The sequence below is a fragment of the Pristiophorus japonicus genome, chromosome 13 (assembly GCF_044704955.1).
Source record: "Pristiophorus japonicus isolate sPriJap1 chromosome 13, sPriJap1.hap1, whole genome shotgun sequence".
NCBI lineage: Eukaryota > Metazoa > Chordata > Chondrichthyes > Pristiophoridae > Pristiophorus > Pristiophorus japonicus.
In genome coordinates this window covers 80,302,275-80,327,714 of record NC_091989.1, presented here as the reverse complement: position 1 = coordinate 80,327,714, position 25,440 = coordinate 80,302,275, and the positions used below count along the sequence as shown (strand labels likewise).

Here is a 25,440-nt window from a genome sequence, read left to right as displayed (position 1 = left end):
CCCCAGTATTTACAGCACAGAAACAGGCCTTTCGGCCCAATTGGTCCATGTCAGTGTTTATTCTCCACACGAGCCTCCTCCTTCCCCGAATCATCTAATCCCATCTGCATAACCTTCCATTCCTTTCTCCCTCCTCTACTCATCTGGCTTCCCCTTAAAGGCGCCCGTGATTTGGGATTTTATAAAATGTTATGTTCCATTGACCATCTGTTTCTCCACAGTTGCCTCAATAAGAACTGGTTCACCTACAAATCTACATGCACACCCAACAGTTGTACAAAGACACTGCTGTCATGTGAATTTTGCTAAAAGATGTTCAAAGCCCCAACTAGAAATATTGTATGAAATGGAGCATGGGAGAAATTTATGCGATACTTTCAAAATTGGGGAAAAGCTACCTTTGTTTATTTCAACTTCATACAATTTCAAAGGTAGCAGTTACAAAATAGAGGACACAAAAAAGCCTTAAATGACACTGTAAAAAGATTGTGCCTTTTCCCCACATCTTGAACTGTTGCTCTCCCTCAAAATAATGGCTCTCCTCATTCTGTTTTTTAGGCAATGTGTCCCCTTGGTCTTTATGCATTTGAAAATGGATACCACGTTGCACAAAGTGACCAGGTTTTGTTGACTTTGAAGGTTAGGTGTGTCAGCTGTGGCTCAGTGGGTAGCACACTTGCCCCTGAGTCAGAAGGTTGTGGGTTCAAGACCCACTCCAGGGACTTGAGCACATAAATCTAGGTTGGGAGTGCTGCACTGTCGTAGGTGCTGTCTTTCGGATCTGTTGTCTACTCTCTAATGTGGATGTAAAAGATCCTCTGGCATTATTTCGAAGAAGAGCAGGGGAGTTCTCCTGGTGTCCTGTCCAATATTTATCCCTCAATCAAAAAAACAGATTATCTGGTGATTATCACATTGCTGTTTGTAGGAGCTTGCTGTGCGTAAATTGGCTGCCATGTTTCCTACATTACAACTGTGACTACACTCCAAAAGTACTTAATTGGCTGTAATGATCTTTGAGATGTCCGGTGGTTGTGAAAGGCACCATATCAATGTAAGTCTTTCTTTCTTTTAGACGGTCAATGCTTTTCCCAAAATGTGTCACCGATCACTGCGGAGTCAGCCTCGGCTGAAATGAGACTGTCGCACAGGCTTTGCACCGTTGCTCGCTTCCCGAGTCGCTGTTTCCACAGGACAAAGGCGGCCAGGATCTGTGCCTGTACATTGTATTGGTGGCTCATTTTACATCTGTAGATGTCTGACTGCTTCAGGCCGAGATCCACCACAGCTCGCTCCCATTCTGCTCCGAGTTGGCTGGAAAGCAAGTTCAGTTGCTTGTCGGTGGGCACACTGTTCAAGATATGGTATGGAATGGTCGATAGCAATTCATCTGGGAGAGACAAAAAGAGACAGCAAATAATCCCAAACTCATTTCCCCCCATACATTTTAATCCCGATTTACCAGCACGATCCCACAAGCACTACGTTAATTTACCAGCATTACCAGCATTGCACTTCATGTAAAACTCCAGGCCAATCCCATTCCTTTTTTATTTGCATTGCTGTTCACGGGACATTAAAAGAAAGAACATAAGAACATAAGAACATAAGAAATAGGAGCAGGAGTCGGCCATTTGGCCCCTCGAGCCTGCTCCGCCATTCAATAAGATCACGGCTGATCTGATCTTGGCCTCAACTCCAGTTCCCTCCCGCTCCCCATAACCCTTGACTCCCTTATCATTCAAAAATCTGTCTATCTCCACCTTAAATACATTCAATGACCCAGCCGCTACAGCTTTCTGGGGCAGAAAATTCTACAGATTCACGACCCTCTGAGAAATTCCTCCTCATTTCCGTTTTAAATGGCCAACCCCTTATTCTGAAACTATGCCTCCTAGTTCTAGATTCCCCCACAAGGAGAAACATCCTCTCTGCATCTACCCTGTCAAGCCCCCTCAGAATCTTATGCATTTCAATAAGATCACCTCTCATTCTTCTAAACTTCACTGAGTATAGGCCCAACCTGCTCAACCTTTCTTCATAAGACATATCTTTCATCTCTGGAATCAACCTCATGAACCTTCTCAGAACTGCCTCCAATGCAAGTATATCCTTCCTTAAACACGGAGACGAAAACTGTACGCAGTACTCCAGGTGTGGTCTCACCAATACCCTGTACAGTTGTAGCAGGACTTCTCTGCTTTTATACTCTATCCCCCTTGCAATAAAGGTCAACATTCCATTTGTCTTCCTGATTACTTATTGTACCTGCATACTAACTTTTTGTGTTTCTACAAGGACCCCCAGGTCCCTCTGTACTGCAGCATTTTGTAATCTCTCTCCATTTAAATGATAATTTGCTTTTTTACTTTTCCTACCCAAGTGGATAACCTCACATTTTCCCACATTATAATCCATTTGCTAAATTTTTACCCACTCACTGAGCCAGTCTATATCCCTTTGCAGATTCTTTGCTTTCCCATCTATCTTTGTATCATCAGCAAACTTGGCTACATTACACTCGGTCCATTCATCCAAGTCATTAATATAGATTGTAAATAGTTGAGCCCCAGCACTGATCCCTGTGGCACCTCACTAGTTACAGTTTGCCAATCTGAAAATGACCATTTATCCAGACTCTCTGTTTTCTGTTAGTTAGCCAATCCTCTATCCATGCTAATATATTACCCCCAACCCCGTGAGCTTTTATCTTGTGCAGTAACCTTTTATGTGGCGCCTTATCGAATGCCTTCTGGAAATCCAAAAACACCACATCCACTGGTTCCCCCTTATCCACCCTGCTCGTTACATCCTCAAAGAACTCCAGCAAATTTGTCAAACATGATTTCCCTTTCATAAACCATGCTGACTCTGCCTGACCAGATTAGGATTTGCTAAATGTCCTGCTACTAATTCCTTAATAATGGACTCCAGCATTTTCCCAATGACAGATGTTAGTCTAGCTGGTCTATAGTTTCTTGCTTTCTGTCACCCTCCTTTCTTAAAGAAGACTTGCATTTATATAGCACCTTACACAACCTCAGGTCATCCCAAAGCGCTTCACAGCCAATAAAGTACTTCTGAAGTATAGTCACTGTTATAATGTAGGAAACGCGGCAGCCAATTTGCACACAGCAAGCTCCCACAAACAGCAATGAAACAACTGACCAGATAATCTGTTTTATTGAGGTTGGTTGAGGGGTAAATATTGGCCAGGACACGGAGAAGAACTCCCTTGCTCTTTGCCAAAATAGTACCATGGGATCTTTAATGTCTACCTGAGAGAGCAGGCTTGGTTTAATGTCTCATCTGAAAGGCACCATCTGTGACGCAGCGGAAATTAGCCTAGAATATGTGCTGAAGTCTCTGGAGTGAGGCATGGAGTGGTACCCCTGAGCCATGGCTGACACTGTGGGTCAACCCATAGTGGGCACTGGTGACATGTGTAAACTGGGTAGGGCAGCCCTCAAGTTAGCAGATTTATTGAATTCAGTATCACAATTTGCCATGGCAGGATCTAAATTCATGCCTTCTTGGTTACTAATGCAATCCCATAACCGGTAAACCATCATAGCCAATGGAGAGACTCTCAGTACAAGAGGAAAACATGGCAGCCCTGCATCCCTTTGACACAACTCAAAGTGGGTATCCTGGCAGGTAGATCCAAGGAAGAGTGCGGAGGTTGTCGCTGGAGGCAACAAGGGCCTCTCACATAGGAACAGCCCCTCGAGCCTGGTGTGCCCCCTTGTTCCCCCACCAGAAGAAATAGTTTTTCTCTATCTACCTATCAAATCCTTGAATCATCTTAAACACCTTAATTAGATCGCCCCTTATCTATCTATATTCAAGGAAGTATAAGCCTAGTCTATACAATCTGTCCTCATAATTTAACCCTTTTAATTCTGGTGAATCTGCACGCCCTCCAAGGCCAATATATTCTTCCTGAGATGCGGTGCCCAGAACTGACCAGTGCTCTAGATGGGCTCTGACCAGAACTGTTAATGCTTTCTCTGCACTACACCACTTTTCACTCATTTCTTTCTCTACCGATATTGAAACGAGGAAAATATGGCCCAAAATGTACATACTGGAGCAACGCGGCTCATCCCTCCCCTGCATCTATAAATGTCTAGGAATGTGCAGAGTCAGAATTAACAATGTGTTTTATGTTTACTGTTCAACTTGCCAAGTAATAGCTTTTTCGAGATCGTACAATGGTGATTCACTGCCAGTGTTAATAAAACAACCAGACGAATTTCATTATGATTTTAGGGATGTATTTTTTCCACGTGAAGCAACAGATTGTGTTTCAATCATAATTGCAAGTCTATCCAATTAGGCTTTTGTTTGCAAGCCGAGACAGAAGTGTATTTTCCCCCAGACATTACCATTTTTGCACATAACCAACCTGCAGAATAGAGCCTCCACCCAGAGCATTCAAGGTCACAGTGCGATTGAGATCAGCCACACTATTGAGAGACCTCACTTAGTGAACACGGAAATCAATCATGCATCACGCCCATCATAACCCACTTATGAATACAATTTTTCACAGTGAGTTCTTTTCTCTCTCCCTTCCCCTCCCACTCCTTGTCCTCCCAAGAGTTAGCTCAAACAGTAAGCGTTGTGTGGCAAGCTTCTTCCTTGGCGACCACACTCACATACATCTCACAATAGTCTGCAGACAAGGTCTGATAACCGCACTAGACTTACAGGCTTTGTGAAACTAATTTATGCTGATTAAAGACAGCCCATGTTCAGTTCCCAGGGCCGGCATTCAGCTCAAGGTTTACACACGAGATTCCCGAGTCTCATCTACTAGGGAAGGTAGCCGAAGTGGTTTTCTGTTGCCTTCCTCGTGGTTACAGTGTCAGCTGTGGCTCAGTGGGTAGCCCACTTGCCTCTGAGTCAGAAGGTTGTGGGTTCAAGTCCCACTCCAGGAACTACAGCACATAAATCTAGGCTGACACTCCTAGTGCAATGCTGAGGGAGTGCTGCACTGTCGGTGGTGCTGTCTTTTGGATGAGATGTTCAACTGAGGCCCCGACTACCCGCTCAGGTGGATGTAAAAGATCCCATGGCAGTATTTTGAAGAAGAGCAGGGGAGTTATCCCCAGTGTCCTGACCAATACTTATCCCTCAAGCAACATAAAAAAAAAACAGATTATCTGGTCATTATCACATTGCTGTTTGCTTGTGTGCAAATTGGCTGTTGCGTTTCCCACATTACAACAGTGACTACACTGCAAAAGTACTTCATTGGCTGTAAAGTGCTTTTGAGACATCCGGTGGTCGTGAAAGATGCTATATTATTTTCAGTGTACCTGCTCCTACATAGGCATCGATCAAGGCTAAAACGCCTGACACTTATTGGACGCGAGTACCCCACTGGACGTCAATCAGAGGCGCACTCCGCTCACCAGGGCTGACTCGAGTGTGAACCCAACCCTTCTGACTCAGAGGCAGGAATACGCCCCCTGAGCCAGAGGTCACTCTGTCCGGACGCGGGAACCCCTCTGGATGCCAACACGATATTTGGAGACCATGCTCCAGTCTCCAGTCACTGGGACTGCCTGGATTGGGGATTGAACCCTCCACCTTCTGACTTAGAGGCTCACTACGTACAGAGAGGACTGATTCAGCACATTGAGTTGCCCGAAGTACAGAAAGAGCTGCGTCGTTTATTTTACAACACATATCGTGCTTGACTGCTTGTACATCACCAATCGCACTCCCAGCAACAAAACGTTCTACACCAACTTTAACAGTGGTTCACAGTCTACAAGGGTTGGCTTACTTTGGCTTGAGCTGCTTGCTACCACTCTACTCAAGCTGGGCTGTCAAACGAATAAAATGTTTAAAACTAAAAGTGATTTTCCCCGTCCCCCTCCCCCCTCCCGCCCCACCCCCGCCCCCCACGGCAGCTATTTTTCATTTGGAACCTTTCTATGTAAACAAAAGAAAGCAGTGTCCCTGAGCTTAGAAGGTTCTGGACTCGTGACATCAGCTGAGCCACACCATGAACACAGCTGCCCATTCAGGAGGCCGCTTTAATGGTGCGTTGTATTACATTTTCCATTCTCTACGTCCCATACTTCTTGGGCCTATGCCCAAAAAGGAACAGTATTATAAACTGGTTGTTGCATGCCAAGGAGGGGGGTCTCCCACAGCAACCATTCCTTGAAAGCATAAAGCAGTCAAATCTGAAGTTAAAAGATCCCCATGTTGGCTAATACGATCCACAAACCACATCGAGCCACTTGTACTGTAACGTTGGCAAACCCATCGCTACAATGCTCACACCAATCGTTTTCATCTGTGGGCAAGACCGCACGTTCCCCGGGCACTCGGCCTCTAATCCTTACATAACGACATAAGAAATAGGAGCAGGAGTAGGCCATTTGGCTCCTCGAGCCTGCTCCGCCATTTATCATCATAGGCAGTCCCTGGAAATCGAGGAAGACTTGCTTCCACTCTAAAGTGAGTTCTCAGGTGACTGATCAGTCCAATACGGGAATTACAGTCTCTGTCACAGGTGGGACAGACAGTGGTTGAAGGAAAGGGTGGGTGGGACAGGTTTGCCGCACGCTCCTTCCACTGCCTGCGCTTGATTTCTGCATGCTCTCGGCGATGAGACTCGAGGTGCTCAGCGCCCTCTTGGATGCTCTTCCTCCACTTAGGGCGGTCTTTGGCCAGGGACTCCCAGGTGTCAGTGGAGATGTTGCACTTTATCAGGGAGGCTTTGAGGGTGTCCCTGTAACGTTTCCTCTGCCCACCTAGAGCTCGCTTGCCGTGTAGGAGTTCCGAGTAGAGCATTTGCTTTGGGAGTCTTGTGTCAGGCATAAGAACAATAAGATCATGGCTGATCTGATCTTGGCCTCAACTCCAGTTCCCCACCCACTCCCCATAACTCTCGACTCCCTTAGCTATTGCGGTACTAATATTTATGTTATACTAAATAAAATGGCTCTTGTCTTCTGCTCGTGTCGACTTGTGCTTCCAATCGTTTATTCCTCGTCAGCTTTCTTTGAAGGCACAGCCTGGGTGAGATGCGGCATTGACCGGATAGCTTCCTGTCCATGGAAGCAGGTTAGAGCAAAGGTTCTGGTTTTGGGTTCAAATTTGAAGTGTTGCAGCGTGTCCCACTGTGGAATGAAATGATGCTCAAGGTGGCAATGTCACAAGGTCGGGACTGTAAACTGGGGCATCGAGGGGAGGGAATGACTTCTGGCCCGTTCTCAGGCCTGAAATGGGTCCCCATCAGGGAGGCCGAGATGGACCCAAAAGTGGGCCTCGGGCCAGATCACTATTATTTTGGGGCGCTGCCATCGCCTGCCATGCTTCTACAGGCAGCTCGCCCATCTTTCACTCTCGCCTCGGAGTCAGAAGGTTGTGGGTTCAAGTCCCACTCCAGGGACCTGAGCACAAAAACTCTAGACTAACACTCCAGTGCAATGCTGAGGGAGCGCTGTACTGTCGAGGGGCTGTCTTTCGGATGAGCCGTTAAACCGAGGCCCCGTCTGCTCTCTCAGGTGGACGTAAAAGATCCCATGACACTATTTCGAAGAAGAGCAGGGGAGTTATCTCCAGTGTCCTGGCCAATATTTATCTACAATGAACATAACAAAAAAAAAAGTTTATCTGGTCATCATCACATTGCTGTTTGTGGGAGCTTGCTGTGTGCAAATTGGATGTCACGTTTCCCCCATTACAATAGTGACTACACTCCAAAAGTGCTTCATTGGCTGTAAAGCGCTTTGGGATGTCCAATTATTGTGAAAGGCGCTATATAAATGCAAGTGCTTCTTTCACAATATTAATATAGTGTCACCTGCCTTGCTATCAGCCACATGAAGACAAGTCCTGAGAGGGGAAGGAGGGGACGATGGCGATACTGTGGAGTTGGGGGAACAGACCTGCTCCTCCTGACTCCAACACGACAATGTTTTATAATTGTTTCCTGAGCTCCCTCGATGAAGCATTAGATTAAAAATCCTACCTCTACACGCACTTCTTTTCAGCTATAAGAACATAAGAACATAAGTAATAGGAGCTGGAGTAGGCCATATGGCCTCTCGAGCCTGCTCCGCCATTTAATACGATCATGGCTGATCTGATCACGGACTCAGCTCCACTTCCCTGCCCACTCCCCATAACCCCTTATTCCCTTATCAGTTAAGAAACTGTCTATCTCTGTCTTAAATTTATTCAATGTCCCAGCTTCCACAGCTCTCTGAGGCAGCAAATTACACAGATTTACAACCCTCAGAGAAGAAATTACTCCTCATCTCAGTTTTAAATGGGTGGCCCCTTATTCTATGATTATTCCCCCTAGTTCGAGTCTCCCCTATCAGTGGAAACATCCTCTCTGCATCCTTGTCAAGCTCCCTCATAATCTTATACAGTTCGATAAGATCACCGCTCATTCTTCTGAATTCCAATGAGTAGAGGCCCAACCTACTCAACCTTTCCTCATAAGTCAACCCCCTCATCCCCGGAATCAACCTAGTGAACCTTTTCTGAACTGCCTCCAAAGCAAGTATATCCTTTCTTAAATATGGAAACCAACTGCACGCAGTATTCCAGGTGTGGCCTCACCAATACCTTGTATACCTGTAGCAAGACTTCCCTGCTTTTATACTCCATCCCCTTTGCAATAAAGGCCAAGATTCCATTGGCTGATCACTTGCTGTACCTGCATACTAACATTTTGTGTTTCATGCACAAGTACCCCCAGATCCCACTGTACTGCAGCACTTTGCAATCTTTCTCTATTTAAATAATAACTTGATCTTTGATTTTTTTCTACCAAAGTGCATGACCTCACACTTTCCAACATTATACTACATCTGCCAAATTTTTGCCCACTCACTTAGCCTGTCTATGTCCTTTTGCAGATTTTTTGTGTCCTCCTCACACATTGCTTTTCCTCCCATCTTTATATCATCAGCAAACTTGGCTACATTACACTCGATCCTTTCTTCCAAGTTGTTAATATAGATTGTAAATAGTTAGGGTCCCAGCACTGATCCCTGCGGCACCCCACTAGTTACTGATTGCCAACCCGAGAATGAACCATTTATCCCGACATTCTGTTTTCTGTTAGTTAGCTAATTCTCTATCCATGCTAATATATTATCCCCAACCCCGTGAACTTTTATCTTGTGCAGTAATCTCTTATGTGGCACCTTGTCAAATGCCTTCTGGAAATCCAAATACACCACATCCACTGGTTCCCCTTTATCCACCCTGTTTGTTACATCCTCAAAGAATTCCAGCAAATTTGTCAAACATGACTTCCCCTTCATAAATCCATGCTGACTCTGCCTGACCGAATTTTGCTTTTCCAAATTTCCTGCTATTGCTTCTTTAATAATGGACTCCATCATTTTCCCAACCACAGATGTTAGGCTAACTGGTCTATAATTTCCTGATTTTCGTCTGCCTCCTTTTTTAAATAGGGGCGTTACATTTGCAGTTTTCCAATCTGCTGGGACCTCCCCAGAATCCAGGGAATTTTGGTAAATTACAACCAATGCATCCACTATCCCTGCCGCTACTTCTCTTAAGACCCTAGGATGTAAGCCATCAGGTCCAGGGAATTTTCCGCCTTTAGTCCCATTATTGAGTACCACCTCCTTAGTCATTGTGATTGTGTTAAGTTCCTTCCCCCCATGTAGCCCTTTGACTATCCATTGTTGGGATATTGTTAGTGTTCTCTACCATAAAGACTGATACAAAATATTTGTTCAGAGTTTCTGCCATCTCCATGTCCCCCATTACTAATTCCCTGGTCTCGTCCTCTAAGGGACCAACATTTACTTTAGCCATTTTTTCCTTTTTATATATCTATAGAAACTCTTGCTATCTGTTTTTATATTTTGCATTAGTTTACTTTCATAGTCTATCTTCCCTTTCTTATTCATTTTTTTAGTCATTCTTTGCTGGCTTTTAAAAGCTTCCAAATCTTCTGTCCTCCCACTAGTTTTGGCCACTTTGTATGCCCTTGTTTTTAATTGGATACCATCTTTTATTTCTTTAGTTAGCCATGGATGGCTATCCTTTCCTTTACACCCGTTCCTCCTCACTGGAATATATTTTTCTTGAGAGTGTGAAATATCTCCTTAAATGTACACCACTGGTCATCAACCGTCCTACACTTTAATCTATTTTCCCAGTCCACTTTAGCCAACTCTGCCCTCATACCTTCATAGTCTCCTTTATTTAAGCTTAGTATATTGGTTAGGGATCCAACTTTCTCACCCTCCATCTGAATTTGAAATTCAATCATGCTATGATCACTCATTCCGAGGGGATCCTTTACTAGGAGATTGTTTATTAATCCTGTCTCATTACACAGGACTAGATCTAAGATAGCCTGCCCCCGGTTGGTTCCTTTACATACTGCTCAAGGAACCCGTCCCTTATTCACTCTATGAACTCTTCCTCAAGGCTACCCTGACCAATTTGATTTGTCCAATCAATATGGAGGTTAAAATCACCCATGATTATTGCTGTTCCCTTTTTACAAGCCCCCACTATTTCCTGGTTTATGCTCCGACCAACAGAGTTGCTACTGTTAGGGGACCTATATACTATGCCCACCAGTGACGCTTTCCCCTTATTGTTCCTTATCTCCACCCAAACTGTTTCAACATCCTAATCATTTGAGTTAAAATCGTTTCTCACTATTGCAGTGATTCCATCCTGTATCACTAGAGCTGCCCCACCTCCTTTTCCTTTCTGTCTGTCCTTCCGAATTGTCAAATACCCCTGAATACTTAATTCCCAGTCCTGGTGACCTTGCAACCACGTCTCTGTAATGGCTATCAGATCATACCCATTTGTAACTATTTGGGCCACCAACTCATCTAGTTACAAATATTACATGCATTTAGACATAGTGCCTTTAAATTTGTTTTTTTTACCCTTTGTTCCTGCTTGTTTCCTCGCTCCTTCAAATTCACTTTCTTTATTTTTGCTTTCTAGTTCCAGCGTTACTTCCCTCCCTACTGAATGTATTTTCAGGTTCCCATCCCATTATAGATTCCCACAACCAGCTTTGGATTGCAAACACTGTCATGCTGTAGCTCCATCTTCTCCCCCTCCCCGTCCACCATCACTCCAACGCTCATCCCCCCGCACCCCCCCACTACCAAAGTATAGGTGCTGCAGCACCTCCACTGGGGAGAGGATGTAATTACAGTGTGACAAGTTTACATAGGCAGTTTCCTTTATAGCTCAAGTTCAGCAAGAGAGCCTGAAGCAGCTTTACAGATGTAAGGGGCCTAACGCCTGGAAAACAGCCTGACCCAATGTCGAGTCAGGTGTACTTTAGTCCCCGAAATTGGTGCTGGTTGCGCCCGTTGTAGGCCCACTTCCTGTGAGAGGCAGTAAGCCCAGTTCCCCGGTATCGCCCCGAGCAAGTTACCGCCCCCAAGCGGAGTGCGGGGCAATTTCACCCCTAGGGTCAATCATACCCAACTATTCACCATTACATGCAGTGAAACGTTGAGTAAACTGTACCAGCCTGTGATTTTAAGACTCCAGATGTCTTGGCCTCTGTAAGTTGGACAGGGTGTGACTCGGTTGTGTACAGTTGCTAACGTATTGGGAATTTATTTAATCAGAAGCAGGGACTATAGGGCTGGGTAATTTTGGTGGCAGTAACTGAGAGGGCAATGCCGGCCAAGGCTTGGACACAACACTGCCGTCGCGCCCAGAAACCCGAGCTGGAAACTTAACTCATTCGGCTGCAAGTTATAACATTATAGAATTCTATTTTTCTTCCATAACGTTAATTATATGTGGGGAAGTTGAATGATTTTGAAGTAACAAAGCTTAAAATGCAATGGTTTTCTGAGACTGAGACTGGGGGGGGGTGGGGGGCGGTGTGTTTATGAAGAATCGGGCGCAGACTCGACAGGCCACATGGCCTCCTTCCATGCTACAAACTTTCTGTGATTCTATCAGAAGCAGGCCAGATTCCTTGATCTGGTAATTCATCAAAGGAAACCCACGTTTGTATGAAGGGGCTGGTGATGAGGCGTTCACAGCCTTTAGCAGCTCCTGGGTATGTGAGGTCAGGTGTAGCTCAGTGGGTAGCACCCTTCCCTGTGGCAGAAGGTTGTGGGTTCGAATCCCACTCAAGAGACTTGAGCACAGAATCCAGGCTGACACTCTGTGTAATGCTGAGGGAGTGCTGCACTGTCGGAGGTGTCGTCTTTCGGATGAGACGTTAAACCGAGGCCCCGCCTGCTCTCTCAGGTGGATGTAAAAGATCCCACGGCCACTATTTGAAGAAGAGCAGGGGAGTTCTCCCCGGTGTCCTGGCCAATATTTATCACTCAACCAACATCACTAAAACAGATTATTTGGTCATTATCACATTGCTGTTTGCAGACAAATTGGCTGTCGTGTTTCCCTACATTAGAACAGTGACTGTAGTTCAAAATTACTTTGCTGGCTGTAAAGCTTTTGGGGACATAAGAACATAAGAAATAGGAGCAGGAGTCGGCCGTTCGGCCCCTCGAGCCTGCTCCGCCACTCAATAAGATCATGGCTGATCTGATCTTGGCCTCAACTCCACTTCCCTGCCTGCTCCCCATAACCCTTGACTCCCTTATCGCTCAAAAATCTGTCTATCTCCACCTTAAATATATTCAATGACCCAGCCACCAGCTACCTGGGGCAGAGAATTCCAAAGATTCACAACCCTCTGAGAAGAGAAATTCCTCCTCATTTCCGTCTTAAATGGGTGACCCCTTATTCTGAAACTATGCCCCCTAGTTCTAGATTCTCCCACAAGGGGAAACATCCTCTCTGCATCTACCCTGTCAAGCCCCCTCAGTATATTAGACGTTTCAATAAGATCACCTCTTGATTGCCCCCACTTGCCGCTAACAGGGTGACGTCAGGATGTCCCAAAGCGCTTAACAACCGGTGAAGTATTTTTGAAGAGTAGTCACTGTTGTAATGTAGAGACATACAGCAGCTTAATTTGCACACAAACAGCAACAAGATAATGACCAGATCATTTTGCCTTTTAGTGCTGTTGATTGAGGGATAAATATTGTCCAGGACACCGGGGAGAACTCCCCTGCTCTTCCCCAAAAAATACTGCCGTGAGATCTTTTACGTCCACCTGAGAGGGCAGATGGGACCTCGATTTAACGTCTCATTCGAAAGATGAATCAAGGACATAGTCAGTGTGAATCACAGAATCGAAGGCTTACTGTACCAAAAGTAACCTTTCAATCGGCCATTTAAGACTGAGAGGAGAAACCTCTTCACTCACAGGGTGGTGAATCTTTGGAATTCTCTACCCCAGAGGGCTGTGGAGGCTCAGTCGTTGAGTATATTCAAGGCAGAGATCGATAGATTTTTGGATATTAAGGGAATCAAGGGATATGGGGATAGTGCAGGAAAGTGGAGTTGAGGTCGAAGATCAGCCATGATCTCATTGAATGGCGGAGCAGGCTCAATGGGCCGAATGGCTGACCCCTGCTCCTAAATCTTATGTTCTTAGTCTTATCACTGGCCTTCCACATACCACGTGGTTTTGGGAGAGCAAACAGCGAAGAGGTTACCAGCGAGGTTACAAAACCCGGACACGTTGCTCCCAAAGCAGCCTCGAAGGGCAGTTAAACAAGAGGTTACTCACAAAATATTCAAAAACATAGCACTCTGTTACATTTACAAGCAAAACAACGGGCTCGCATCTGTCTTCCCACAGCCTTCAAAACAAGTTACAAGCCCTAAAATTGTGGAGGAGGGCTTGGTGAGCTAATCTTGGTGAGATTAGCTTTTGAGGAAGAGGGAGAGAGAGAGAGAGAATGAATAACTTTCATCGTGAGCTCCTATTACATTCTAAATATTATTCTTGGCTCTAAAACCCCGGTGACTGTACAGGGTGTGTCGTACAGCGTAGCAAATAACTCGAGAGCTTCGACAAGTGCGTTTTTTTTTGGAAAGTCACAAGATAAACAGGGAGTGTTACAAGCCTCGAGTCTGTTGTGGGCTCTCTCTCAGGTTCAGTCACGCTGGTCCCCTCCCATATGTCCCTTGTACTCCGGGGTTAACCCGCGCTGCCCACTAGTTAGTTGTACAATAGGTTAACCCTGGGGAATGTCACATTAAGTCCCCCCTTGTCATATGAACTGGATAGCAAGTTGTTCAAGCGTGCCCTCGCATGCACTTCTCCAAACCTCCAGTAGATGGAGCTCTTCGGCCCTCTGGTGAACAAGCCAAATCAAGGAGATGGTTTATTTTGCAGAATACATAGGAGGGAACAGGGTAGTAATCCCAGAGTTGTTTTTTTAAACTTCCTCAATAACACAACCCAACCTGTATTGCACAAAACAAGATAGCGGATGAATACTCTCTATTTTACTCTCTGTCTGGTCAGTCCCCGCTGTATTCTGACTGTGTACGGCTCAATTTCTGACCTCGGCCAAAACTCTCCCGAGGCCTCTGTTCTTGAACACATGACCCTTTGTTGTTGTTTGTGCAACAAAAGTTGTGTCGTTTTTTAAATCCTGACTCATTCCTTGACCTAGGGCTGGTTAATAGATTAGTCCCACCACCGCCCTCCCAGGTTTGGACAGGTTAGATGCAGGATGAATGTTCCCGATGTTGGGGAAGTCCAGAACCAGGGGTCACAGTCTAAGGATAAGGGGCAAGCCATTTAAGAACGAGATGAGGAGAAACTTCTTCACTCAGAGAATTGTGAACCTGTGGAATTCTCTACCACAGAAAGTTGTTGAGGTCAGTTCATTAGATATATTCAAAAGGACGTTAGATGTGGCCCTTACGGCCAAAGGGATCAAGGGGTATGGAGAGAAAGCAGGAATGGGGTACTGAAGTTGCATGATCAGCAATGATCATATTGAATGGTGGTGCAGGCTCAAAGGGCCGAATGGCCTGCTCCTGCACCTATTTTCTATGTTTCTATTATGAGCTCCTTGAGGACCAACTCCTGGGGCTAAATTTTCGGTTGGAGGCTTCTTAGGGCGGTAATGTCGGGCGGTGGATAAATTTAGTGCCAGGGAATGGTTTGTGTCGGCAGCTGGAAAATTCAGCAGCTGGACCCCGAGTGTGGGGCGTGGTGCTAAGGGAAACGTTCCATACCTCTCTCAGGGCGCTCGGCCGGGTGAGCAACTGATTATTCCGTGCTAAAGACCGGCTTGGAAAGAAGGAAATCGGCACAAAAAACATTCCCAATGTATTGCTCACCCCAAATATAGATAAATTGCAAAAACAGAACAAAACAAACCAATCGCCCTTCCCTCACTGCTGCCAGGACAGGCCGGACTGCCCGCTTACTCGGGCGGGTTAGTTACGGGGCGCTACAGGGTCAGCACAAAACACATTCTGAGATCGGGACGATACCGGGGGCATTGCACACCGGCGCGGCGTTCTCGGGCCGTACTGCTCAGCGTCACCACAAAACCGGCAGCGAATGTCCCGGCGGGGCGCGAGAAGCTGGTCGCCCGGGTCATAAACATTTCCAGACCCGTTACCGCCACTCCGGGGCACTAACAGAGGCGCAATCCAAACTTCAATCCAGCCACTACTATGTTAGGAATGACTATTGTCTTCCCGATACTGCGAGCGATTATTTGAGCCAGTCTATCCCTGTTGCCGTCAGCTCCTGGTACGCCACCAGAGAACATGATCAAAGCATCGATATAACCACAGGAAAACACAAAGCTGTTTACATACAGAACGGCTTAAAACAATGACAGTACTCAGGTCGGCAACTCTGGTTACACGTAATCCTGGAGTTTCATCAAATGACAACAACTTGCATTTATATAGCGCCTTTAACGTAGTAAAACGTCCCAAGACACTTCAATGGAGCGTTATAAAACAAAATTTAACACCGAGCTGCATAAGGAGAAATTAGGGCAGGTGACCAAAAGCTTGGTGAAAGAGGTAGGTTTTAAGGAGCGACTTAACGAGGAAGAGAGTTAGAGAGAAGTAGGGAGGTTTAGAGATCTTGGGGTTTAGGCAACAGAAGGCAATGGTTGAGTGATTATAATCCAGGATGCACAAGAGCTCAGAATTGGAGGAACACAAGGATCTCAGGGGGGATGGGGGGTTGTAGGGTTGGAGGAGATTACAGAGATAAGAAAGGAGGTGATGGAGGGATTTGACAACAAGGATGAAAATTTTACAAGCGGGGTGTTGCTGGACTGGGAGCCAATGTAGGTCAGCGAGCACAGGGGTGATGGGCGAGCGGGACTTGGTGCGAGTTAGGACACAGGCTGCCGAGCTTTGGATGAGCTCAGGTTTATGTAATGTGGAAGATGGGAGGCCAGCCAGGAGTGCGTTGGAATAGTCAAGTCTCGAGGCAACAAAGGCATGGATGAGGGTTTCAGCAGCAGATGAGCTGAGGCAAGGGGCGGAGACGGGCGATGTTACGGAGGTGGAAACAGGCGGCCTTAGTTATGCTGCGGATATGTGATCGGAAGCTCATTTCAGGGTCAAATACGAACAGTCTGGTTCAGCCTCAGACAGGAGTTGGGGAGAGGGATGGAGTCAGTGGCTCGGGAACAGTGTTTGTGGCGGTGACCGAAGACAATGGCTTCGGTCTTCCTAGTATTTAGTTAGAGGAAATGTCTGCTCAGCCTGTCGGACAAGCAGAGGGACAAATCAGGGACAGTGGAGGGGTCGAGAGAGGTGGTGGCGAGGTAGAGCTGGGTGTTGTCAGAGTACGTGTGGAAACTGAGGTGTTTCTCCTTGCAGTTCTGTGGAGATTAATATTTAATTCCTGGAGACTCCAGGCCAATACTGGAGGGTAGGCAACCCCTAAACACCAGCAAAAAGCCTTTGCGGATATAGCAGAAAATAAGCGTGCCAGTGGATCTGGTGAGGAAGCAACTGAGTAATGTATTCTGGTATTCCAGGGGTCAGCAGGGTCAGAGGTATTAACAAGCCAATCACACTAGGATGTTGCCACGGTGATGTATTTAAAGGATCTTAAAGGGTCCTTGTACATGAACCACTGAAAGTTAATATGCAGGCACAGCAATTAAGAAAGCAAATGGTACGTTGGCCTTTAGTACAAGAGGATTTGAGTATAAGAGTAAAGACGTCGTATTGCAATTATATAGGGCCCTGGTGAGACCACACCTGGAGTACTGTGCATGGTTTTGGTCTCCTTACCAAAGGAAGGATATACTTGCCATAGAGGGAATGCAACGAAGGTTCACCAGACTGATTCCCAGGATGGGGGGATTGTCCTATGAGGAGAGACTGAGTAGACTAGGCCCATATTCTCTAGAGTTTAGAAGAATGAGAGGTGATCTCTTTGAAACATTCAAAATTCTTACAGGGTTTGACAGGGTAGATGCAGGGAGGATGTTTCCCTTTGGCTGAGGAGTCGAGAACCAGGGGTCACAGTCTTAGAATATGGGGTCGGCCACTTAAGACTGAGATGAGAAGAAATTTCTTCACTTAGAGGGTGGTGAATCTTTGGAATTCTCTACCCCAGAGGGCTGTGGAGGCTCAGTCTTTGAATATATTCAAGACAGAGATCGATAGATTTGTGGATATTTAGGGAATCAAGGGATATGAGGCTAGTGCAGGAAAGTGGAGTTGAGGTCGAAGATCAGCCATGATCTCATTGAATGGCGGAGCAGGCTCGAGGGAACGCATGGCCCACTCCTGCTCCTATTTCTTCTGTTCCTATCATGAGGCATATGGCTCTAGTCCTTCATTAGACCCCCAAGAAAGCTTACTTATATCCTGGTGTCACAGTACACGGAAAGTGAGATAGGCAAACTGTTAAAACCACTTATACTTCAGGCCTGATTCGACTTTGTTACGAAACGTCCAGCCAAACGGCAAGATGAGCATATTAAACTACATATCCCGACCACAGTCCAACATCTCACAACAGCAGTACGCATGGTGATAAAATAATAAAAACACTCAGGCCTTTAACACTGAGGCAATGTGCCAGACATTAGCTGGAGTTTTCAAGTCGCAACGTCTAAATTCAAATTCAACAACTTGCATTTATATAGTGCCTTTAACGTAGAAAATAAAAATTCCCAAGGTGCTTCACATAAAAACTGACTGCAAAAGCTTCTATAGATATGGGAAGAAAAAAAGATTAGTGAAGACAAAGGTTGGTCCCTTGCAGTCGGATTCAGGTGAATTTATAATGGGGAACAAAGAAATGGCAGACCAATTGAACAAATACTTTGGGTCTGTCTTCATGAAAGAAGACACAAATAACCTTCCGGAAGTACTAGGGGATCAAGGGTTTAGAGAGAAGGAGGAACTGAAGGATATACTTATTAGGCGGGAAATTGTGTTGGGGAAATTGATGGGATTGAAGGCCAATAAATTCCCGGGGCCTGATAGTCTGCATCCCAGAGTACTTAAGGAAGTGGCCCTAGAAATAGTGGATGCATTGGTGATCATTTTTCAACAGTCTATCGACTCTGGATCAGTTCCTATGGACTGGAGGGTAGCTAATGTAACACCACTTTTTAAAAAAGGAGGGAGTGAGAAAGCGGGTAATTATAGACCGGTTAGCCTGACATCAGTATTTGGAAAATGTTGGAATCAATTATTAAGGATGAAATAGCAACGTATTTGGAAAGCAGTGACAGGATCGGTCCAAGTCAGCATGGATTTATGAAGGGGAAATCATGCTTGACAAATCTTCTGGAATTTTTTGAGGATGTAACTAGTAGAGTGGACAAGGGAGAACCTGTGATGTGGTGTATTTGGACTTTCAAAAGGCTTTTGACAAGGTCCCACACAAGAGTTTGGTGTGCAAAATCAAAGCACATATACTGACGTGGATAGAGAACTAGTTGGCAGACAGGAAACAGAGAGACGGGATAAACGGGTCCTTTTCAGAATGGCAGGCAGTGACTAGTGGAGTGCCGCAGGGCTCAGTGCTGGGACCCCAGCTCTTTACAATATACATCAATGATTTGGATGAAGGAATTGAGTTTAATATCTCCAAGTTTGCAGATGACACTAAACTGGGTGGCGGTGTGAGCTGTGAGGGGGATGCTAGGAGGCTGCAGGGTGACTTGGACAGGTTAGGTGAGTGGGCAAATGCATGGCAGATGCAGTATAATGTGGATAAATGTGAGGTTATCCACTTTGGGGGCAAAAACGCAAAGACAGAATATTATCTGAATGGCGGCAGATTAGGAAAAGGGGAGGTTCAACGAGACCTGGCTGTCATGGTTCATCAGTCATTGAAAGTTGGCATGCAGGTACAGCAGGCGGTGAAGAAGGCAAATGGTATGTTGGCCTTCATAGCTAGGGGATTTGAGTATAGGAGCAGGGAGGTCTTACTGCAGTTGTACAGGGCCTTGGTGAGGCCTCACCTGGAATATTGTGTTCAGTTTTGGTCTCCTAATTTGAGGAAGGACGTTCTTGCTATTGAGGGAGTGCAGCAAAGGTTCACCAGACTGATTCCCGGGATGGCAGGACTGATATATGAGGAGAGACTGGATCAACTGGGCCTTTATACATTGGAGTTTAGAAGGATGAGAGGGGATCTCATAGAAACATATAAGATTCTGACGGGATGGGACAGGTTAGATGTGGGTAGAATGTTCCTGATGTTGGGGAAGTCCAGAACCAGGGGACACAGTCTTAGGATAAGGAGTAGACCATTTAGGACTGAGATGAGGAGAAACTTCTTCACTCAGAGAGTTGTTAACCTGTGGAATTCCCTACCGCAGAGAGTTGTTGATGCCAGTTCATTGGATATATTCAAGAGGGAGTTAGATATGGCCCTTACGGCTAAGGGGATCAAAGGGTATGGAGAGAAAGCAGGAAAGGGATACTGAGGGAATGATCAGCCATGATCTTATTGAATGGTGGTGCAGGCTCGAAGGGCCGAATGGCCTAATCCTGCACCTATTTTCTATGTTCCTTGGGAGCGCAATGAAAGGTGACCAAAAGAGGTGGGTCTTAAGACGGGTCTTAGGGAGGTGGAGAGATTCAGGGAGCGAATTGCAGAGAGTGGGCCCAAGGCGGATGAGGTGGAGAGTTCGGGGGGAGGACTCAAGGAGGTTACAAAGATCAGGATGGGCAAGGCATGAAAGGATTTGAACACAAAGATCAATTTTAATTCACTGCCGATTCTCTTCCAGGAATGCCCACCTTGAAGGAGTTCTGTTTTCATAAGAAATAGGAGCAGGAGTACGCTATACGAATCCTCGAGCCTGCTCTGCCATTCAATAAGATCATGGCTGATCCGATCATGGACTCAGCTCCAATTCCCTGCCCTCTCCCCATAACCCCTTATCCCCTTACGTTTAAGAAACTGTCTATTTCGGTGTTAAATTTATTTAATGTCCCAGCTTCCACAGCTCTCTGAAGCAGCCAATTCCACAGATTCACAACCCTCTGAGAGAAGAAATTCCTCCTCATCTCAGTTTTAAATGGGCAGCCCCTTATTCTAAGATCATGCCCTCTAGTTCTAGTCTCCCCCATCAGTGAAAACATCCTCACTGCATTCACCCTGTCAAGCCCCCTCATAATCTTAATGTTTCGATAAGATCATCTCTCATTATTCTGAATTCCAATGAGTAGAGGCCCAACCTACTCAAGCTTTCCTTATAAGTCAACCTCCTCATCCACGGAATCAACCTAGTGAACCTTCTCTGAACTGTCTCCAAAGCAAGTATATCCTTTTGTAAATATGGAAAGCAAAACTGCACGCAGTATTCCAGGTGTGGCCTCACCAATACCTTGTATATCTGTAGCAAGACTTCCCAGCTTTTATACTCCATCCCCATTGCAATAAAGGCCAAGATACCATTGGCCTTCCTGATCACTTGCTGTAACTGCATACTATCCTTTTGTGTTCCATGCACAAGTACCCCCAGGTCCCGCTGTACTGCGGCACTTTGCAATCTTTCTCCATTTAAATAATAACTTGCTCTTTAATTTTTTTCTGCCAAACTGCATGACCTCACACTTTCCAACATTATACTCCATCTGCCAAATTTTTGCCCACTCACTTAGCCTGTCTGTCCTTTTGCAGATTTTTTGTGTCCTCCTCACACATTGCTTTTCCATCTTTGTATCGTCAGCAAACTTGGCTACGTTACACTCCTCTCCCACAGGAGTTCCATTTGTCTCTTTTACCCTGTTCACCTTCATTGTTATCTGTTTACCTTTAGTTCTTTCCTTCCACACCTCCCCCTCCTACACCGCCCAACCCACCCCCCCACCCCTCGCCCACCTCCCACCTCCGCTCCCCTCAACCCCGACCATTTTCCTGGCTCTTTACTTTCCTAAAAGCTGTTCATCTCGAACATCATCCAGTTCTGATGAAGGATCATCGACCTGAAACGTTAACTCTGTTTCTCTCCCCACAGATGCTGCCTGACCCGCTGAGTATTTCCAGCGTTTTCTCTTTTTATTTCAGTTTCCAGCATCCGCAGTATTTTGCTTCTGGTAAAAAAAATTATTTGAGGTTTGAGAAACCGGGCACTAATGTAGGTCAGGATGGAACCAAGATGGGTGGGTGGGACCAGGGTGGGGGAACGGGACCAGGATGGGGGGATGGGACCAGGATGGGTGGGATTGAATGCCGGCAGCAGAGTTGTGAGTGAGCTGAAGTGTATGGAGGATGGAGGATGTGGGCCGGCCAGAAGAACATTGGAGACATTGAGTCTGGAGCTAACGAAGGCTTGGATGATGGTTCCAGTAGCAGACGTGCTGAGGTAGGGTGGAGACGGGCGATGTTGTGGAGGTGGAAGACAATGTTTGTGAAGAAGAGGTCACAGGATTAGAAACCCAGCTTGGGATTGAACAGGGCACAAGACACATGCGACCAGCAGGAAACCAAATGTTCATTGTGCTGAAGCGACACCATCGTTTCCTGAGCTGGGGGGGGGGGGTTGAAGGCACGACATAAGTTCAGAATAGCAAAACGCAAAATACTGCCCATGCTATAAATCTGAAATAAAAATAGAAAATTCCAGAAACATTCAGCAGGTCAGGCGCATCTGTGGAGAGAGATTCAGAGTTAACGTTTCAAGTCGGTAGCCTTTCATCAAAACCGGAAGATGTGGGAGATGAACAGCACTGTCAGAGGTGCCGTCTTTCGGACGAGATGTTAAACCGAGGCACCGTCTGCTCTCTCAGGTGGACGTAACAGGCACTATTTCAAAGAAGAGCAGGGGAGTTCTCCCAATTGTTGTGGGCAATTTTTAACCCTCAACCAACATAATTAAAACAGATTATCTATCACATTGCTGTTTGTGGGAGTTTGCTGTGCGCAAATTGGCTGCCGCAATTTCTACATTATAACACTGACTACACTGCAAAATTACTTCATTGATTATAAAAATACATTGGGAGATACTGAGTACATGAAAGGCACTATATAAATCCAAGTCTTTCTTTTCTGGCAAAGGCTGGGGAAATCTGAAGTAATGCTCGAGTTTCATCACTTGATTATATAGCACAGGGCTTGACAGGGTAGATGCAGGGAGGATGTTTCCTCTGGCTGGGGAGTCTAGAACCAGGGTCACAGTCTCAGAATAAGGGGTTGGCCATTTGGGACTGAGATGAGGAGAAACTTCTTCACTCAGAGGGTGGTGAATCTTTGGAATGCTCTACCCCAGAGGGCTGTGGAGCCTCAGTCTTTGAGTATATTCAAGACAGAAATCGATAGGTATTTGGATATTAAGGGAATCAAGGGATATGGAGATAGTGCAGGAAAGTGGAGTTGAGGTCGATGATCAGCCATGATCTTATTGAATGGCAGAGCAGGCTCGGGGGGCCGAATGGCCGACTCCTGCTCCTAATTCTTATGTTCGTATGTTCACATATTTTTAGCAGGTGGCCCAGTGCGCTCAGAAAACCACTAACAAGCAAGCAGCAACGATGTTATCTTCTCCCACATTTTGTCAAATTGCCTCATCCAAGCCAAACCAGCAAGATGGGCTTCCTCGTCATCAGCCAAAAGTTTTGAGAACAAAAGTTATCAAGCACGCACCTTGCATTTATATAGCGCCATTAACGTAGAACAAAACGCCCTAAAGCCATTCCAGGAGGTAATCAAAATAACAGACCTCGAGCCAGAGAAGGAGAGATGACCAACAGCTTGGTGTAGGAGAGGGAGGTGGAGAGGGTGAGGTCTTTAGCAAAGGAATTTCAGAGCTTAGGGCCCAGGCGGCTGAAGGTACGGCCGCCAATGGTGGGGCAAAGGGAGGGAGGTGCTGAAGTCAGAGCAATGGAGAGTTTGTGGGGAGCAAAGGGTCGGAGGGTTGCAAGAGGCTACAGAGATAGGGAAGGGCTAAATCATGAGGGGAATTAAACAGGAGGAGGAGAATTTTAAATTGAAGTGTTGGGGGTCTGGGAGATAAGGTAGCAAGTACCGGGGTGAAGAGTGAGTGGACGTGGATAGGAGACGGGAAGCGGAGTATGGGATGAGCTGATGTTTACGGATACACAGGGGTAAAAATTCGTCGCGGGCAGTAGCGCAAAGCGGGCAGTATCGGTTCAACCACCCCTGATACACAGCGCCTGGTATCCAGTTCCACTGACTGCAGGGGGGTCGGGGGAAGGGGGTGGGGGTCAGATGCTATGGGTAGAGGTTGGAGTCTGGGGGGTGGGGGGGAAAGAGTTGAGGTTGTGGTCTGGAGAGGGTAGTGGTTGGGGTCTGTGTGGTGAAGTGGAGATCGGGGGGGTAGTAGTTCGGGGTCCGTGGGGTGAAGTTGAGATGGGGAGGGGGGTTGGGTTGGGGTCAGGGTGGAGCATTGAGGTTTGGGGGTTGGGAACACGGGGTGAGGTTGGGTTGGGGTTTGGGGGTGGGGGTCCAGGGAGGGGGGTTTGGTGGGGGTTGGGGTCTGGATGGTGGGGATTAGGAGTGTGAGGGCAAGGTTGGGTTGGGTGGGGTTGAGGTTTGGGGATGGGGGCATTGAAGGTGAGATTGGAGGGGTTGGGGTCCGGGTGTGGGTCCTGGCTGGGGGTGAGGTTGGGATTTGGGAGGGTCGGGCTTGGGGTCCGGGGGGTGGGGGGGTGCTGAGATTGAGTTGGGGGGGTGAGGTTGGGTTGAGTTGGGGTGGGTTTTGGGAGACCGGGGGTGGGCTTGGACACTGACTGGGGGTGAGGTTGGGGGTTGGTCTGGGGGTCCGGGTGGGCTCAGACACTGACTGGGGGTGGGTTGGGGAGGGGGAAGGTGTCTGGGAGTCTGGGGGGCTCGGACACTGACTGGAGGTGAGGTTGGGGGTTTGGAGGGATTTGGGAGTCTGGGGGTCCGGGTGGGCTCTGGCACTAACTGGTGGGTTTGGGGGTCTGAGGGTCTGGGGTTCTGGGGTTCTGGGGTTCTGGGTGGACTCTGGCACTGATTGCGGGGGGGGGGGTCTGGGGATCTGGGTCTGGGGGGGGGGGGGGGTTCTGGGAATCTGGGGTTTAGGAGGGGTCTGGAGGTCCGGGTGGGCTCTAGCATTGGCTGGAGGGTGGGTCTGGGGATCTGGGGTTTAGGAGGGGTCTGGGGGTCCGGGTGGGCTCTGGCACTGGCTGGGGGTGGGTTTGGGGTTTGGGAGGGGTGGGTCTGGGGGTCCGGGGAGCTCGGACACTGACACTGACCTGCAGGATCCTGCTCCTGCCCCTCCGCCTCCGCCCGCTCTTCCTCCTCCAGCCGCCGGTGCAGCCAGGGGAATTCCTCCCGCAGAGAGTGGGCGAAGGCGGCGAAGGCGCGGGCTCCGCGGCTGGGCAGGTGGTCGAGCAGCTGCAGGGTCTGGCGGGCACTGACCGGCTCGGCCTCCACCTGCTCCACGAAGCTCAGGCTGACCACCCGCTCCTGGTACAGGTACTGCACCACCCGCTCCGCCCGCAGCCCGCCCGCCAGCTCCAGGCGCAACCTCCGCAAGATGCGCCGGTGCTTCTCCTCCATTGCGCCCCGCGGAGCTCGGGGCATCCGAACCCTGCCCTGGTCCTGGGCTCCAGCGGAAAGTCTGAGCTGAGCAACACTGCGCCCAGTCCCAGCCACAACACACAACACACACAGCTCCTGTCTCCCGCAGCGCAGCCAGACGCACCGCTCCTGGCCTTTGTCTTAATGATAGGCAACCACCACCCCTCCCCCTGTCTGAGATACAGACCCCCCCTGCCTGAGATACAGGAACCCCCCCCCCCCCCCCGTCTGAGATACAGGAACCCCCTCCCTGTCTGAGATACAGACATCCCCCCCCTCCCCCTGTCTGAGATACAGACACACACCCCCCTGTCTGAGATACAGAACCCCCCCTCCCCCTGTCTGAGATACAGACCCCCCCCCCCGTCTGAAATACAGGAACCCCCTCCCCCTGTCTGAGATACAGAACACCCCCCCCGGCTGAGATACAGGAACCCCCTCTCCCTGTCTGAGATACAGAACCCCCCCGGCTGAGATACAGGAACCCCCTCTCGCTGTCTGAGATACAGAACCTCCCCTGT

The 25,440-nt window shown here is 47.4% G+C and overlaps 1 protein-coding gene across 1 annotated transcript; it reads right to left on the bottom strand.

Moving 5' to 3' along the window:
• Positions 1-383: 383 nt before the first annotated feature.
• On the bottom strand, positions 384-25,067 carry cradd (CASP2 and RIPK1 domain containing adaptor with death domain). Its single transcript, XM_070897717.1, has 2 exons — positions 24,592-25,067; positions 384-1,390 (listed from the first exon to the last, which is right to left on the bottom strand). Exons 1-2 carry the CDS (start codon positions 24,920-24,922, stop codon positions 1,080-1,082), a joined length of 642 nt encoding a protein of 213 aa, XP_070753818.1. The 5' UTR covers positions 24,923-25,067; the 3' UTR covers positions 384-1,079.
• Between the last annotated feature and the right edge of the window lie 373 nt (positions 25,068-25,440).